We start from the raw sequence: 19,569 nt of genomic DNA on the forward strand, positions 1-19,569 counted from the left end.
ATTTTCAGGGAGATGAAGGGGAAAAGAGGTGGATAGAAAGAGAGAGGAAGGGAGTTTTAAGGGGAGGGGGTGGGGTATTGTGGGAGAGGGGAATAAGAGAAATTAGGAAATGGGGAGAAGGAAGAAATGGGAATGTCAGTGAGAGAGACAGACGGAGGGATGGGAGGACGGAGTAATGAAGGGAGGTTTCAAATTCTATTTTTTAAGAGATGGATGAGAGATGAAGGAACAAAGTCAAATGAGAGAGAGTGATGAAGTGAGTGAGTTATATATAGAGATAGATTGGTGTGGAAGGAGAGAGTGCGGTTGATATAATGTTTGCAACGCTAGATAGCGCTATACCATTTTTCTGCCTATCACAAATACAATACTGTCCATGACGAAAGTGAGCCTACCTTACTATAATGTCTAAAACGCAAGATGGCGCTAGACCACTCATTGCCCGGTTTGTTTCGTTCGTATCTGAACCAATCGTGATTCGATAAGAAGATTATTTGAATAAACATAGCACAAGGCATATTTAATCCATATTTTGATAGTTTGAACTAATTTTCAACGCAGTCAGGCAAAATACGGCGTACATCTAAAGTCGTTCGTTGACATTGCCCGATTTCAGCTTTGTGTTCATTCTTGTGACTTAAACTAGCGCTTAGAGACTTCGGTGGTAAGCGCTTTATAGTAACGTTTTTATTATTATTATTATTATTATTTATGATTGCCAGACGAAAAGCTTCGGTAGCGGCTTATTAGATTCATCGCTATTCATCATAAATCGATTATATAATATATATATATATATATATATATATATATATAAAAGGATATATATTGCTTAAAGGTATTGACCAGTTTTGGAAACGCCCCCCTCGCCTCTCAAAAAATGTAATGGAGCTCTTATTACCAATCATGTGAAAGAATATGTTTTGACTAATACGTGATGATACAAATTTTGCCGGGAAACCGCTTACTATTATATTTGGTAAATTATCACATTGATCCGACCTGGATAAATATCGCGAATGCACTTCAACATTGAACATTAATTGGGCATATATTGCTGCTTTTATCGAATTAAGGTTGAAGTATTGTCATCTAAACCTCTGAAGGCAATATTTAAACAATATTGAATGGATATTTTGCACCAAAACCCTTGAACCGCAACTTTACCTAAAGTGGTATAGGGCCTACCACCAACTTCATGATGAATTAGGCATTTACTTACAAGGTTCCTTTTCCCCAAATAATACATGTTTTTATTCTTATAAGTAATTATGATAATGCCAAGGGAAAATGTTCTCAACAACGTATTTGAATTTATTTCAAGATTATCCCATTGAATTAATTGCTTGCTCGTTTAGGGCTTAAGCACTATTAGGGTCGAAAGCGATTAGAGGATTCGACAGGATTTCCTTGTAAAAATAAAATCTAAGAAAATGATAACTCTAGCTAATGTTTAAAGATTTTTGCCGAATCAAATTATCATTAAATATCCTATATTATATATATATATATATATATATATATATATATATATATATATATATATATATATATATAGTCCCATATAAAACGGAGGGGGGGGGGGGTGTGCTGGGGCGCACGGCCCCTCCCCGTTTTATGAGCTGTATGATATATAGAGAAACAGAAAGATATAGATATAGATAGAGTCTATATAGAAGAGAGATAGAAAGAGAGAGAGAGAGAGAGAGAGCACCCCCCGGGGGGGGGGGGGGGGTAAACAAAGGGGTATACCTCATCCCCTTCATCACGAAGTATTGAATAATTAATTGTAGGCCTATAGTGGAATCGAATTCCTATTAAAAAATTAGTTCATCACATAAACAGAGCTTGGTCGATGGCTATTAAAAAAAAAATCAGGACCCCGGTGTAGTTGTCCACCTGCACAACCCAATCAGTTATATGGCCTACCTGGAGGAGAGAGCCGAGGGTTGCAGTGATTCAGTTCGCTTTTCGCCAAGGCACAGGTGAGGTCAATGTTAATAAGTTTATCCTCGTCCGCCCCGAGTGACTGAGAAATCAGTACATTAGGAATTAAAAAAAAAACTAGCCTATACTCATTTGTTTGTTTATTTACTACCCATTGTTTCTTTTCTCTTTACTTTGTATAATAATTATCTGCGGACATTGCAGCCCAGCCTTTGAAAGAGCCATATGGCCTCGAGGCTGCTGGCTCCTCCGTATATTCTTTGTATTATTTATATATTTGCTTATATGTATAGTATATTGTTGAATGTAATTTTTAAGAGAAACAGAAATAAAATGAATAGAATAGAATAGAATTGAATTGAATCTTAATTTTTGGAAAGCCACAGTCGAGTATTGTATGTGTTTATAAACTTTTGCCCATACAAACGGGAACCATTTTCGTTTACCTTTTTTCATTAATTGATTTTAAGAATAGTCTATGGTTAATTAAAATAAAATTGAAAACATTACCAGAGCTTTATTGATCAATCAAAGGAGTCGTAGGACTGGAATACAGGTTTGAGATTTGAGAAGATATACATTTTATCCATCAACAATAAACCATAATATGTCACAATCTTTCATGAAAGGAGGTAGAACTCATTTCCCAATTATTATGCCTGGGCAACAGTGCAAATGGTATCTTCGTGATCTTATCTTATTAAATATGAATATGAACCCTCTTTGTTTGCATTTCCGGGAAACGCGGAAATAAGAAGTTTCCATTTTGAACAGGTGATTTTCTTTTTTCTTTTCACTTGCCGCACGCACACACATGCACAGTAGTGGCGCTCAAAGAAATTTGTTGAGAAAGAAAAATAAATATTCACAAAAACATTGGCTGCCTGCCTGACACACACGCATGCGCACAATCACGCCATCTTGCATGTAATGTATGTGTATTATGTAGGGAGGAGTTTAGAATCGTACGGCCATATGATATTTAGGACATGATTTTCGACGTTTCCTTACATCCTAGGAAAAATCAATCTTTTCCACAGTGTAGATGTAAGTATTGACTACCGAATAAGTATATAATCATGAATCTATGAGTACTATGAAGTGGAGTAAAATAATGGTATGTGGGCACTTCCGTAACGAATCTTTCGTAGGAATGAATGTGTTTTGTGTGTGTTCTGCACCGGCTAAATGCCACACTGTTCCGATCTCATTCATGTGCATTGCACAGCAGCGTAGCAGTATTGAGAATTGGCATTGCAGTGGTCAGAGTTCGGCGGTGTTGCGGGCTGCATGCTGTATTGCAGGCCCATTGTTTCATTAGCATGAGTTTTTTTTTTTAAAAACTAGATCTACATCTATTTCTATCTATCAATGATCATTCAAACCTAGTAACAGCCGACAACACGACCTGACTGTCTTTTTTTGGACTGTAGTGAGGGGGCCTTGTTGTGACTGCAGATGGAAATAACCGTCACTTTTAATTTAGCAGTTAATATGGCCTAGAGTCTATGGGGAATTCTTAAATAAATAATAAGACGTAACACTGTATTTATCAACCTTCCCCATACACAGACGGTAACCCTTTTCACATACACAATGGGTGGACTAACTAGCAATTTTTGCCACTATCTGTTGAAAAATGTGTCCCTGTTTTTTTTTGGCGCCTGTTTACAACTGTGACCATACTTTGGACCCCTAACGTGGAGATACCTTACTATAACAGACCAAACATCATAGAAATCTTTCACAATTGTTCAAGTAACAGTCATGTCTTTCTTACCTGTTTTGTGTCAATTTTAAAATATTTTTTGCAGTATTTTTTCCCAAAAACAAAGCGTGCGCTTGCATGAAGTAAGCGACTGTCATCTCAGATCCTCATCAAATTCATGCAAGTAATTCACATTTAATATGAATTGATGATCATCATTACGGTCGCTGACTTCATGCAGGCGTGCACGGCCGAAACCCACCATCTGTATGCACTTGTATTGCATAGCAGTTTGCCGTGAAACCTGTGAGAAAGTGTATACTACATGTCTTCGTTTTTAGGTAAAATACTCCAAAAAAGAAGAAAATTGACACAAAACAAAACTTTTAATCATGACCGTTATTTGAAAAATGTATAAAATCTTGCAAGGGAAATTGCATGGGAAATATACAGTTTTAAATCAACTGTCATGATACACAACCTGTCCGGACATACTGTACAACGTCTGGGTAAAACATTTATGTAAACAACATCAATGTAAAGCTTTGAAATATAAGGTAAGGACTAGCCTTCAGCTAATCTGTACAGTTTTGTGAAGCTATTGATCGTGATTAGATCGGCAATCAAACGCTGACTGCATTGCGCACTACATCCCCACACACTACGCCATACCACATACTTTGGTCTCTGTATGTTATTGGTGGTCAGTGGAGCGGCTGAAGCCAGATGTAGTCTCAGCAGAATGACCATTGATACAAGAGACTGGAGCTATTAGTCTAGGAATGAACTTAAATACTGATTGATCAATCACATAATATCTGTAATAATAACTGAAAGATTGTAAGAAAACAAATCACGGTTTATTTTGGGTAACCTATTGTGAAAAATTAAATAGAAAACTTCTGTCCAATCTGCACATAGAAATTTATTTTGTCCAACGCATTTGTGTCTACATATTATGTTTTCGATACTGCGACCCAACTTTGGTAAAAGAAAGTATACCCCAGCAGACCTTCATTTCTAGAATTTGGTGGAGCTCTATTAATCCCACTCCTTGTTTTGCCAAGGAGCTCAAATTGAGCTCCTCAAATAACTCTCCTGGAAAGAGTGAGGAGCTCAATTTGAAAATTGATGTTGATGAGCAAATGAATAGACACACAAACCTCCCGACACACTCTCGGCAGTAGGAGCAAATTTGAAGAAATTGCCTTTTTAATTGTTGTATAACCAAAGAAATAAGAAGAAGTTGCGTAACGTGCGTTCCCGAAACGAAAATCGTACCTCGCACACACACTCTCACCATACCACGAATGGTCCGTCGTGTGAGGCGAGCGGGCTGGAGTTTTTCAACGAGACCAATGCAGTTTCGGAGTTTTGCAGCGCGCAATTTTACCGGGACTCGAAAGGTTCGTCGTGGGAAGCTGGCCGGCTAGCTTTCTGCCGAAACAACGCTAGGTCGGCTGCTGGCAAAAAGAGAGTAGCTACGATCGAGAATATCGTAGGTGTTCTTAACTTATCAATAAGATAATTCTAAATTCTATTTAAGATGAAATAATAAACTAGAACTACAAACAAACCTCGACAGATCTCTAATGACTATTTGAATGCTTGTTTATTTCTCCATTAGACGATTTGTTGTCTTGATCCTTCGATACATTTGTACGTACGTATATGCGTGCGCCAGCGCCACAGCAGCATCTAGCGATCGCATGATCTGATCGTACGTAGGCCTACGTAAACAAAGGGGCGCATTTTCACGGAAACACATGTGCCTTATTAAAGCACTAAATACGTAGCTAGTAGAGAGCTCCTGCGCGGCAAACTGTTTGTGATTCCGAATCACGAACAGTTTGCCGCGTGAGCTCTCTACTAGCTTCGTATTTAGTGCTTTTATAAGGCGCAAGTGTTTCCGTGAAAATGCGCCCTTTACGAATCATTCGTGTATTTTTTCTGTTCTAATAATTTATAGGCGCATTTTCACAGCAAACACTTGCGCCCTGCCGTCTAGTTTTAGATGAATATGGGCGCAATTGGTGGTTTTATGAGCGCAAATTTGCGCCCTGCGCCCGCTTAATCGAAGGCTTGGCGATGTAAGTGGTTGAAATTTGTGACGAAGTTATAGTGTTCATGAATATTTAGTAGGACATGCATTGTTTCGGAGAATGACTGACAAGTTGCTAGAAGCTTAAAATGGCGATTTTTCCGGTGCGATCGGCCACAAACATGCACCCTAAACGGGATTTTTAACTGAAGGAAAACATTGAAACCAAGGAGCGCTGTAAACAACTCTCCTGATTATTTTTAGGAGCGCTGTAGGAGCGCCGGCGCGATCGCGCTCCTTAGAAATGAAGGTCTGCCCCAGAGATTATTCTTCTTCTAACTTGATTTGAATTTAATTGAATATCAAATAGAAACAAAAATACCAGAAATCTATCTTTAAATACATATTAAGCAAGCCAAGTTAAAAACGAGTACCGGTACATGTAAATTAATTCCTCATTGCTTGTACCTGTCAGCATCCATTATTTCTAATTCTATTCATTTTCATGTTGAGAAAGTTACAGAATATAACACTTTAAAGAAATTAAATTCACGTACTGTAAGGGGCAAACATTGGTTTCACTTCATATTGAACACTGCTCCACTGTTTTTGTGCATTTCAATGCGTTTATGTCACTGTGCATGGGACAGAAGTCACAGAACTTTTATTAGATAATCCTACATTTTATTTGTTTCAAGATATACACTGTATATGTTTGCAGAATGATTAATTGATAATAATATTTATTTCTTCAAATCAAATAATGATTATCATTATACCATACTGTACATGTATGTGCCAAACACTTATTTTAATCAAACATGACAGAATTTTGATGAATGATGTAATAGCAGTAATAAGTGTAATAGCAGTTTAGTGTCGCCTTCTAGTGACATTTTATTTATATATTTTGATGAAGAATGCTCTGAATTACAAAGTGTACATGAGCCGAAAGGGCAAAAATCACTGGAAAATTTGAGTTAATTTATGTTGCTCTACATTTTGCCATTCACGAATAAGAGCAAATTAATTAAAAACTGTAATTGATGTCTTCTAAATAGAGTCTTATAAGTAGAATAAAAGGAATAATCATTATCTTAATGTAGAAATTGGTAATTTTTTGTTCTTCTGTTTCATTTAATGTACGTCATCATCATCATCATCATCATCATCATCATCATCATCAATTAGGGAAGAGTGGAAAATCTAAATAATTGTTGCTAATATGAGGAGGAAAAGCCGATTCATTTAGACCTTTAAAAAACTCTGAACTGAATAAATAGAATTGACAAATGTAACCTGGTATAATCTTGTAGTAGATAATGTTAGTGTGTACAACCATGGTGCACTACAAAAAAATGATACCAGAGCAATGTCTGCAATTCTGCTGTTAGACCAAAGATAAACTTGTCAGAGTGTACTATGCAGAGCTCCTGCGGTTGTTTGTTGCTCATTAAAAACACAGATTGATAAGCTGCACTCGTCCCAGCATGTGGTTTTGATTCGAACTTCTTTATCAGCTGATAGTTCATGTTAATTGGATCCAATCCCAGTGAGTGAGGTACATAGTAGGTAAACCATACATACTTAAACAGACAGGGAGTATTCTAACTGGATGAGTACAAAGTTCACAGGAGATGAGATGGGTTTGTGATTGGTGATAAATGTATTGTCTTATTGAAGCCTACATAATGTAAATGTACATGTACCCAGACATTGTGTGTCCAGACAGGTTGTGTACCTGGAGTTGATTTAAATCAGCCAATTTGAAGAAGTTTACAAGCAGAATTTCATAAATCTACAGAGAGTTATGTTGGACATTATTATAAAGGATAAATATTCATGATGGTTTTTGCTATTTGATTACTATTTTACTTTATGTTTGTTATTTACGGACACCCAACCCCCCATCATGCATGTAGGCCTACATTTTAGCCTACATGAAATTGAACCAGGGCATGTGAGTTTAAATGGATTCCGCATCTAAGAGGGCCCTTTGAAGCAGTCCGTTGCACCGAGAGTCTTTTTTCCCCCTATCATAATCCCCTTAATCCCCCACCCGGACCGCACAGCTCGTAAATCTCACTCCCGAAACTGAGTGACATAGGGCTCGCGAAATGCATTGTTGGAAATACACATCGGCTGCTATCGACAAAAATGGCGGCGTACAGTAGGGTAGAGTATTTGGTAGGCGACGATTTAGACTTTCTGACTGATTTTGAGGAAGATTTGATTTTTGAGCCTGGTGTATGCCTATGGGAAATTGGAGACCAATACAAGTTATGCACGTGTCAACGGAAAATCTTATTCGTCTCTCTGCAGCGAACCAGAATCACCTCCCTGGTTAAATGGTTTCATCGTGAATGCGTGGGCCGCTCCATGTAAATAGACCTAGGCAGCATTTGAATACATGAATAGTCAATACACTCACAACATACAGTACAAATGCACATAATCATCCCGATGCGGGTTGATCGGCAAGTTTGACAGTAGACTCACAATTTTAATTTTTAAATTATTCTTTCTAACATCAGAAAGTTGAACAAATTGTATTTTAATGCTCTTTAGGTGTCATCAATCGTCACTATAGTACTGCCTTTGAATGAAATCAGTTGAGTTTTGTACAGTGGTGTTTGAAATGTTTAGAATCAATAGCACAACTTTGAATACACGGCCAGGGTAGTAATGCAGCTATGTGTGTTTCCACCAACAACATCCAGCATGTACAGCCCAGCGAGCACGGCGGCTTTCGCGTCGCCGGCCCGTACTCGGGGTGAAAAGTGGTGATGAATTGACAACTTCTAACCCTCATTAAACCAAATGCGCAAATTTACAACACAGTTTCATTTAGTTATTTTAAGAGATAAACTTATGGACTACCTTCCTAGCTATGTAAAAATTTCGGAAACTTTCGGAAAATGTCAATAATTATAAGAGAACGTGATGATGATGAGAAATTTGCATTCACTCTAACTCACGATTTCCTTGGTCGATTTCGCTGGTTCAGATGGCTACGTCTTCAGAAGAGTTATCCGAGCACAGCGAAAGCATTTGATAACCAATAGAAGGTTGTCTTGTGCCATAAGTTGTCGATTTTGTATTTTTGTCTGTTATAGCTATATACATCTTCAATGAGTATGACGTCATTTTCTCGGTGACTCGCATGGCTTCAAAGCCTTTTTTTTACGACCAAGTGTTTGGAGAGCTTAGGGAAGCAGGCCGCGTTGCGTAACACTTCGTAACATTTGGATCGCCAGAGGGCATCTGTGGTCTGATAAGGGCGGCTGTTGATGGATTTGATGGCTGAAGAGGGTTAAATTGTCTTGTTGTTAAGCCAAGTTAATCTTGAATATCTTTCCCTCGGGAAATTCTTTCGAGACGGAATCTCCATTTAAAGTCTCACCTCCCTGCATGAACCATGCATGATCTTTTATGTAGGGATGTGCTGCTAGGTTTGGCATGTGTACTGTACATGTGCTAATGTAAGACTCTTGCTTTGACAATACAATTTCAATAATTTAGGTTAGGGAATATGGTGATTTACTCACTGATACGATTTAGTTTTATAATGACAAAAAGATTTTGACCTTTGATCTGGTCAAACGATTGAATTAATAGAGCAATTATTATCAAAGATAAGGTCCAAGTGGGGTCGTTATTGGCAGTGCGTCACAGTTCGTCTATACTATTATTTTAACATGCATGAATCTACTGCTAGGACATTAGGCCATTTAAAAAAATATACATGTTTAGCGTCCCCTCCCGCCTCCTTTTGGGGGGGGGGGCGCCTCCTATTTTTTTTTTTTGTTGATATTTTTTAAAAGAAAAAAAAGACATAAAAACACCCCTAAAATGGATCTATTTTCTGATTTAAAAAAAAAAAAATAGCCCGACTGTCAGGGAAAATGTACCGAGTGGCCATTTTGAGCGGCCATTTTGAAAGAAAAAAAAGAAGAAAAAAAGGGCCTCCTCCTTTCCTATCGAAAAAACAGGACGCTAAACATGTTTTTTTATTCGGCCTTAGTCTGCAAGCACAGACTCTAATTTGACACTTTACCACAATTCCTGAAGTGTTGAGCAAAGCCTAGCTCTGTCGTTTTCTTGCTGCATCTGGAGTGGCTAAAGTACAGAGCCTACTTTAGTCTCATATTGCAGTCGCTGTTTGACAGTGGTTTGTGCCTGCGAACGACTTGGACGTAGCTCTGGGGGAAATTGCTCCAGGCTTTATTTCGACAAAAATACAGGGTTAAATTTAAGAATGGCAGGGGAATTTAGACTTGGTAATGAGGATTAATGCCTTACCAAAGGGCACTAGCGCATCAACTTGGTTTGGAACCTGCATGACTGATTTAAATCATTAAAAAAAAAGATTTTTTAAACATGTATTTTTGTTTTGTTTTGTCATTGGATTAAATCAATTTATATTTCTAATTCCAAGCATGGTTTAACAAACTTTGCTATTTGTGTTTTGTAATCATAATCTGTAAATGTACAGTGTACATGGTACGTGGAATTTATGGTCCTTACATTGGGACCATACATGTGCAAATAGAGAGATGGGAAACCAGAGTGTCGGCACGGGGGTCCTTCAAGCGTGGTGGTGGCGTTGGAGTATTTGCGCTTCACAGCAGCCGAAATGCAGACCAATTGATGAGTACGATGTTGAGTGCTATGTTGAGTCATAGAGTCATATTTAATCAAACTTCACTCAACCACATTTGAGGGACAGCTCGGGTGTAAAAGATTCTCCCTTTAGCAGTCCCATACAATTAGTCTTGATGGACAGGCTTTAGCATGAATTTATGTTTCCAATTCAACATCATTTACTTGTAATTTTTCCTCTTTGTGATGAGCTATGTCTTTTTAAGGAGAGTTATGAAGGCCCAACATGTATCTGTACCCCCCCCCCAAAAAAAAAGAAATTGCAAAAAAAAATTGCAAAAACAGCAACAAAAAAAATCTCCCCCCCCCCATCCCCCAAAACAACCCCCTCCCTCCCCCCAAAAAATCATAGAGGTGGTGAGAACAAGTCGCCCATTTTTTCCACAGGCACATCCATTGGGGGAGATTCCCCTGAATAGTTTGTAATAGTGGGACATGACAAGAATACATGTTTTCTTCATGCTGATAGATACAAGGCCTTATTGATTTTTAGGGCAGTGTCAAGTGTTGACTGTGGTCGACCACAGACTTTGTAGTTTGCACCAACCATGGATCATAATTTGATTATAGTATGGAATTTAGTACGCCCATCAAAAATGTAAAGTTTACACACCATTGCCTCTGTTCTTGCTTCTATATCTACATAAGTACTGTATTCAAGAGACTCTGTTCAACCTAAATGAATTTAAAGTGTTGGTCAGGTGGGGGAACCTTTATAGGGAGAAGAAACCAAATAGCAAAATGTGTCACAATGTACAATGTGCATGTACCTGTGGCCTTCATTGTAGTTCCATGTTTACATGTTCATTAATGCATGGAACATTTTAAAGTTTTTATTTGAACATGCGTTTTTTAGATATCCCATGTTTACATTGTGCATGTAGTGTTGATTTTTGTAAAACAGTTAAATATTTCTTATCTTGCCTTAAAACTGGTCTAAATCTCAAAGTTTTAGATGATGTAAGCTTCCATTCAAGCTGATAAAATATAAAAACATTGGTAAAGAATAATATTAATATTAATATTAATAATATTTGGAAGAGCTAAACTAGAACAAAAGTGAGCTGAGAGTGATAGCTCTTCTTTGCAGTTCTGACCGACAGCCTTTTTCTTTATCTCTTGTAAGGTACTTTTGTTTTTAAAAAAATGAAGATTATTGATTTGGTCCACATCGAGTTTATGCATTTTCAAAAATTCTATCTCCATCTGTTTATGTAAATGTATTTCCCTTTTCAAAAACATGTTGACAAAACACATGCTCTGGTGAGCATCACAACTCCCCATCTAAAATGCTTTCTAATGTTGTAAACAAATGTTTTCATGGAACTTTAAACTGTATTTTTCTTTGCAGATAGTCTAGAAGTCATCGGTGAGAGCTAGGAAGGGGGAAAGCTGACATCCAAAACAGACCATCATCGACTTCTAAACCTGGCCACGCCCTGAGGCTGGAGAGAGACAGAGACAGAGAGAGAGATACCGTTTGGTCAGGCAGAGTGGAAATACCAAGCGTTCTATGCCAAGCTGCTGATGTGTTTGTGTGACCACTCGGACAACCTCACGTCCAGAATTCCTGGGGTTGCAGCAAAGTGTCTGCTAGGCTCGTTGTGCTAATCGGCTTTGGATTGAGCAACAGTCGTTCATCAATCACGTGGGCGGCACAACGCCAAGGCCGTTCTATTATTGAGTGGCCTTTTTTCATTAAGCGTATCATTTCAAATTCATGTTTACGAATGTGATTCTTATAGATTCTTTAGATACCCAAATGCACTTATTCACTGAAATGATTGAAAATGGCAGGAGAAAGCTCAATAGAGACCTCTCAAATATAGCCAGTTTTCTCCAGTAAAACAAAAACAAATTTTTATCCTACTCGCGGTCCCTTGATAGGAACGAGGAAGTCACATTCTTCCAGGAAAACACTTGAGCACATTTTACAAACTCCTTGTTGCACATCTTGAGCACAGTTTACAAACACCGTGCAGTTCTGTCTGATGACACTCCTCTGGCACACCCTGGACCTGTTTCTTGTAGGGGTGCACACCGCGTCCCTATCCTTCGTTCGATGAGTTCGTTCGTCTCGCTTCATCATCTTCCGCCCGAACAGCGCCCCCAGAAGCGACCGCAGCAACCATGCCTTTGCCAACGCGTGTTGCGCAGATCAAGGACCTGGAGGTCCAAAGACTCTTTTCCGATGAAGACCCCGAGAAGCTCTTTACGGGCATGACAGAGATCGGGCATGGCAGCTTTGGTGCCGTCTACCATGTAAGTATGACCCTCAGGACTGTGCAGTGGTAGTGTTTCGCTTGTATACTCTGGTGTCAATTGCTCCGTGGTCACTTTTCCTCAGTAGGTGAATTCTCAACTTCAGGCTTGGATCCAATGAAATACCAATCCTTAACCCGACAATAAATCTAACCATAAGTCTGACCTACTATCTAATTCCAATCTCTAGTTCTTAACCTTATATCTTTGATGCACTACAGCATGAAGCAATTATCACCAATGCAAATGTTGGATCACTGGATTTTCAGTGTCTGTCAGTATTGTGTATACATGTCAGTATCCTACAGATGTATGTTAAAAATGTTGCCAGGGCCACACACTAAACTAAAGGGGAAGTCCAACCTGATATTAAGTTGGTTTTTATTAGAAGCAGTAAAATGAGAGGAAGAGGTCAGTGAAAGTTTGAGACCAGTTGGGCTCATACAGTATGTATTTTTCATATTGTTGATTAATAGTTAAAAACTTAAAATGCTTGGGAAAAAAAACCAAGTAGACAATTTCAAAGCAAAAATGGTCAGTGTTTACTGTTTTAAAGAAAGATATTTTTTTTTTCTATAATTTATTTACATGGTCTTGGGCGAAAAGCCTGCCCCAAATCATTTGCAACTTTTTTAGTGAAATTTTAACTATGTGTTTGATACTGTAGTGATTTTCTACATTTTGTAAATGTTTAGAACATTGGGGATGATTTTTAAAAATCTTTTATTACTTTAAGAATCATTAAAAAAATGGTACCTGTCTGGAACCACAGGCATGTTTTTATGAATGGTTGTATGTATCATGTACATTCGACACTTCATCCCATATTGCCAGCCAGCCAGCCAGCCCGGCCGGCCCTGTGAGACTTTTGAGTGTAATGCCCTATGCCCTTTCCCGACTGTCCTTCCCTCTTAGCATGGCAGACTGGAAGTGTTTTGCCCTCCACTGTTATCGTTGGGCTATTGACATTGCAATGTTGTGAAAATTGGGTCGAAGATAAAGGTCATTTTGGTTGGGGCGTCAGTCACGACACAAAGAGTACCAGGACATCTCACATCCAGATGTATCAGGCTGCATTGTTGTATTGTTTTGAGTTGTAACATTGAGACTGTCTGAATACTTCCACACTGCTTTCCTTTTTCCTCTATGATCAGATAATAGAAGTAGTAGGTCCACCACAATAATATTAGCATATCATAGGCCAAAGTTCAGCAACGGTTGAAACCCTTGTCCCTGTGTACAAATAACATTAAAAAGGTAAGAATATGGCTAGTGTACAGGCACTAACTTTACCTTTATCTTCAAATATTACAAAGATTATCTGAAAAATACATCAATTGTTTTAGGTTGACTTAGGTTTAATACAAACATGTACATGTACCATAATTGTTATAAATGCACTAAATGTGTCACGGCACCTCTGTAGTTTTTTCAGCATCGCGATATGCTTTGGGGCGATACTTGGCAAAAACTGAAAATGTTGGTTGCCATTTTAGGATTTCAAATTTGACTGATATTGATTTTATGATAGCCTGGGCTGAAATGTTGGTGGCCCAGGTTACAAATAAAGTACAAGGATTTTTACATAATTTCTTTTCTTCAGTTTGTATTTGTCACCAAAAAAAAAATCAAATATTTTCTTACCAGTGTTGTAGAGATGGATATGTACATGTACATGGTGTTGATCACATTCCTTGTATTTGAAAGCCCGATCCCAAACAAAGCACCATATTTATATCAAGTACCTGTGTAATGTACTTTCACATGTATTGTACGTTGCTTTTTTAAATTTCATTGATAAAATTCAATAGCAAAAAGAAAATAAGAAAGGAACAGAAAATGAAGGGGAAAAAAAAGAAATATACTGTTTAGGCCTACAATATACATATTCTATCTTGTTCAAAATAACAATTCCTGGACAAAGAGTAAAATACATGGAAGTAGGTAATACAATATTAAAGAGCATCATGTTCACAATGTCTTCTGTCCCACGGATATCAAAACTCCTGCATAATTCATAATACCAGGCTGTGTTAGATACATGTATGATGCAAGTGACATTTGGCATAACGTGAAGCCAGCCATGCATTTTAGTGCACATTCCAGGCATTGTGCTGCGACGGACGTCGTAGCTGGAGAGAAAGATTGTGTAGGACTTCAGTACTTAGCTCTGTGTGCATGGTTTGGCCACATAGTCTCTCTCCCTGCTATGGCTTCCTGTAGGTAGCGTGTAGAGATCCATTTTCAAGACAGAACATGTATTGTTTGTTTTGAAAACACACATGATTAAAATGATGATGATAATGATAAATAGAAGTAGTAGTAGTAGTAGTACATGTAGTAGGGACAATGATGATAATGATAATATGAAATATTAATATTGTTAATTATAAAAATGATAATTAAAGTAATATTGATTATAAAAATAATGACAATGATGTTGATAATAATGATAATGATAATAATGATAATGATAATGATAATGATAATGATGATGATAATGATAATGATAATGATAATGATAATGATAATGATAATAATAATGATAATGACAATTATTATAATCATGATGATAATGGTTGATAATATTGATGATGATAATGATGATAATTATGATAATTATAGTCTGAAAGACCAGCTCGTCGTTCATAGTTTGATCAAATTAAAGGATGTTTTTGAGACATTTAGCCTTGTATTTGATCTTGTTTGACTGAATACAGGGCTTAAAAAGCTTGGTTTAGAAGTTAGCTCTGACTTAGACCTCTGTCTAACTTCCTTTTCTATACTCGACTTTCGATGGAGCCATGTACACTACATGTACTTGTAAGTGTAGTTTCAGGTTGAATTTCATAGAATTTTGTAGAATTTGATAGAATTAGCCTATGTTACATACACGTACATGTAGTTATTGATGTTTATTGATTACAAGCCCACATCACCAAAAATTATTCTATCAGAAATGATTATTTGTTCATACTACTAATGCAAAGGGAACTTTGGGCTGATTTCCTTTGTTTAAATCGAGCTTAGCCCTTTACCAGCTTCAGTTGACTGAAAAAAGGAATGGAATTGCCACTGTAAACTTTTGTCACAGTGAACATGTATATGTAAATTACAAACAAAGTGGTAGTCCAGGGTTTCTATCCATGGCAATTAAAAAGTAGGACTGAACTAGGACCAAAATTGGACCCATTGTCTCCCCCTCCCCTCCAACCCAACCCAGGGTCTAAATATCAATCAGAATATGGACTACTGGTAGTGTGTTTGAAGGAAAGACTAATCCTGCAATATGTGCCTCATTTCAGGCACACTCCTGTGTCAGAGCTGTTATTGTTCCCGAGATCAAGTTGAATGCACTCTAACAATGTCTTGAATTTTTTTCTCTCTCTCTCCCTCCCCCTATACAGTATATCCCATTATCTCCTCAACACTGAAAACCTCCCTTGTTCTTCCCCTCCATTTTACCCCATTTGAAATCAACACTCATTGTTGTGTATATAATATGAGCCCCTTGGCTGGGGCCTGTTGTATGTCAGTGATGGTGTGCTTTCGTATCTCTGCATTTGTCTGCCACATGCACTTGTGATAACGTGTGATATCAGATGCAAGCGGTGTATTTTGATACAAGTTATCTATCCGATCCAGAAATATTGAATGTCATGCACGTAATGCATTTCCTCAAAGTGTGTGTTGCCAGTACAAGGCAAATAGAATTTGAGAATGTTTACACCATCTCATATTATAGCCAAACATAATTCAGTAAATACGATACAATAAAGGCATTCCTTTGGGAAATTTAATCCTTTTTCTAAAATATGAATCTACACACTGTTCTTGTATGCTCTAATTATTATGTTCTTGCAATTATTTGAATTGTATTTTTGTAAGTCACAATTTGTACAAAGAAATTGTTTTCCAAAACTTGGGAAGAGTTGCTCACAAAACGAATCAGATTATAGCATAAAATGATTTCTGTAGCAAACAGACAAGGGGGGGGGGGGCAGTGATTCACAAACTTTCTCTCAATTCAAAATTTATTTCATGTGAGCACTTAAAGCACAAGTCCACTCCAAAAATAACTTACTTTTAATAGAACCAGAAAAATCAGACAAACCAATCAAAAAAAGTTTGAGCAAAATCGGATAACTAATAAGAAAGTTATGAATTTGTAATAACATGAAAAACTTTGAAAATCACTACACTAAATTGGCAACTCACTCATGAGTCTGTGACGTATGGTCCTCACTAACCACTAATTATTTTCTTTATATTGATAAGATAAATTTCCTATTTTCACTCTAAGAATCTTATTTCTTCACACCAGCATCCAAGTTAGATTGTTAGTGTGTTTGTGTGGATGCACAAATAAAGAGTAATTTTTGTCCAGTTAAATCATGAAAAAATTGAATTTTGATAGACTATTTATATAAAAATCAATAAATATAAAACACAATATTCAGAAAATAGTATCAATTCTTCAAAATTCATGAAAGTTTTTTTGAAATTTCATGCACGCAATATGATACAAATCATATAACCTGGGCAAAGGCATGGGGAAACCAAGTTTTAGGGGATAACAAGGGAAATTTATGGTTTAAACTATATAAAGCAATTGATAAGTTATGAGGACATGACGTCACAAACTGACAACCATCTTGGCAATTTGTGTTGTGATTCTCATTGTTCCATAGTTTTACATACTTTACAAAAAAAATCATAACTTTCTTATTAGTTATCCGATTTTGCTCAATTTTTTTTGATTGGTTTGTATGATTTTTCTGCTTTTATTGAAAGTAAGTTATTTTTCGAGTGGACTTGTCCATTAAGTGATAGGAGAATTGTTCACTTCTGAATACCAGAAAAGGCACCAAAAAAAAAAGGGGTTAAAATTGAAAGTTGCAATTTGTTCATTGTTTTATGTCAAAATTAGGATTACTGTAAAACCAGAATCTTTACTGACATTAAACTCCCATGCATATTTGTTGTAAAAATGTTTAAATAATGTAGTACATATAAATTCATGTCCTTAATGATATGTCTCTTTCCATTTTGTCTGCAGGCAACGAACACGATAACAGGAGAAGTAGTGGCAATCAAGAAAATGTTATATAATGGAAAATCATCAACAGAGGTAAGCTACAGCTCACTTAAGCTTTCATTGAAATAATTGAATCAAATCTTGCTTATTTTTGAAGTGTCAGGCACATTTATTGCATGGTATTTGGGAATAGCAGTACTTATACAGAATGGAGAATATCCATTGATGTACATACATAGTACATGTATTTATGCACAATCATCAACATTGTGTTTAATTTGAAAGTATTAAATATACTGTAAAAGGAATATAAGTACATGCTGAGGAACTGAATAATTTGCTAATGTATCTGAAAATATTCTATTAGCCTATGATGTATAATATTCTTAAAACCTAATTTTGTTTTGATGCTTCTATCTCACTATTTAATATGTGCCTACACAAACAATTCATTTAACAGTCTCTTGGACTCAGACATCGTGATTACACACAAACATGTACATGTAGCTTAATATTGGAGCTATAAAAAGACAATCACAACTCTTTCCTTATCTCTGGGTCTCGCCAATAAAAACAGACACAGACCAGTGATAAGAATGTAATTCTGTACATGTAGGCCCTCTGCTACATGAAGTGCAAGTGCAAATGCATTAAAATGCATAACTTGACCTTGTCATTGTGTGTTATTGGCCTAGCATTCCCAATCCTTTGTGTACATACACATGCATGTGCTTACGTACTGCAGCGGATATAATACCACAGCATGTACTACTTACTACACACAGAGATAGAGGCGGAGCGGATGGGCTCAGTGATTGTGTGTAGGTCTGGTGCAGAAAGAAAAAAAAGCAATGCTTCGCTCTAGTCTAGTAGCAAGTCAATATTAACCATAGAAAACAATAAAATATTTTCTAGTTATTAGACTAAACTGGATGTTGATATAAATATTTATCCTGTCTCACAAGACTCACATCCATCATTCATGAAGGAACTCAATGATAGTGTGAGTTAGGATTTGTGCATGGTTGCATATCTGCATTAGGAATGCATGTATTTGTCCCCTAAAATCGTCTATACGCGGTATTGAAACAAGACTATGTGCACAGTTAATGCATAATTGGCCAATGAACCAAGAAAATTTCAGAGAATTTGAGAATTCCTAAATTTGAGTACCTTTGTAGGGCTGCGCTGCATATGCCATACTGTTTAACATACGTTTGAATGCATTGTGTGTCTTGAACACTGGATTTATATGTGATATACATGTATATATATATATATATGTTCATGTATATCTATATTTTCTGTTCCCCCCCCCCCCCCCCCCCTGTGGTTAGAATTGGGGGGGGGGGGGTGAAATTTGTATTTCATTTTGTTTTCACATACAGTACATGTACATATATGTAGACATGTAAATACTTAATTTGTTACTTTCACAATGCATTTTTTTGAAAATGGTTATTAATTAGGTGCATTTGTGATTTAATATGATGGGTTTTTGCTTACCGGTAAATGTAAATAAACAACAACTATGCAATTTTATTTTAGGTACACCTGTACATGTGTTGTACTTTCAATTTAATAACAAGAAATGAATTGATGAATGTTGCAGTTTTCTTTTTAGATACTCGTGATGGAACTAAGAACAATAATAAATTAAATAAAACAATAGTAACATTTTGACTTTCTGCAAGCATCAATCATGAAAATAGAATTATTTAAAATCTGACAAACATTGTATTGAGCATTTTTTTGTGTAACTTGTATTGCTACATTAGTACATACATCAGAGTCAGAGATGTTGAAAGGTGAAAGTGAAAGCGCCTGAAGTAATGAGCATCCATTTGTCTGTAGTACCTGAGGCTGAAGAGCCGTTAAAGCTTTTAGTCAGGTGTGAAGTAGTATCGCCCC

The 19,569-nt window shown here is 36.8% G+C and overlaps 1 protein-coding gene across 1 annotated transcript in view; it reads left to right on the forward strand.

Annotated features, from left to right (window-relative positions):
* Positions 1 to 2,849: 2,849 nt before the first annotated feature.
* LOC594202 (serine/threonine-protein kinase TAO1) overlaps positions 2,850 to 19,569 on the forward strand; it is a 45,876-nt gene continuing 29,156 nt past the window's right edge. The window contains exons 1-3 of the mRNA XM_030991569.1: positions 2,850 to 2,994; positions 11,710 to 12,620; positions 17,680 to 17,751. Coding sequence (XP_030847429.1) covers positions 12,489 to 12,620; positions 17,680 to 17,751 — 204 coding nt within the window. The 5' untranslated portion in view covers positions 2,850 to 2,994; positions 11,710 to 12,488. The remainder of the gene's footprint in view (positions 2,995 to 11,709; positions 12,621 to 17,679; positions 17,752 to 19,569) is intronic.

Source organism: Strongylocentrotus purpuratus, unplaced genomic scaffold, assembly GCF_000002235.5.
Source record: "Strongylocentrotus purpuratus isolate Spur 01 unplaced genomic scaffold, Spur_5.0 spur5_scaffold_2, whole genome shotgun sequence".
Classification (NCBI taxonomy): domain Eukaryota; kingdom Metazoa; phylum Echinodermata; class Echinoidea; order Camarodonta; family Strongylocentrotidae; genus Strongylocentrotus; species Strongylocentrotus purpuratus.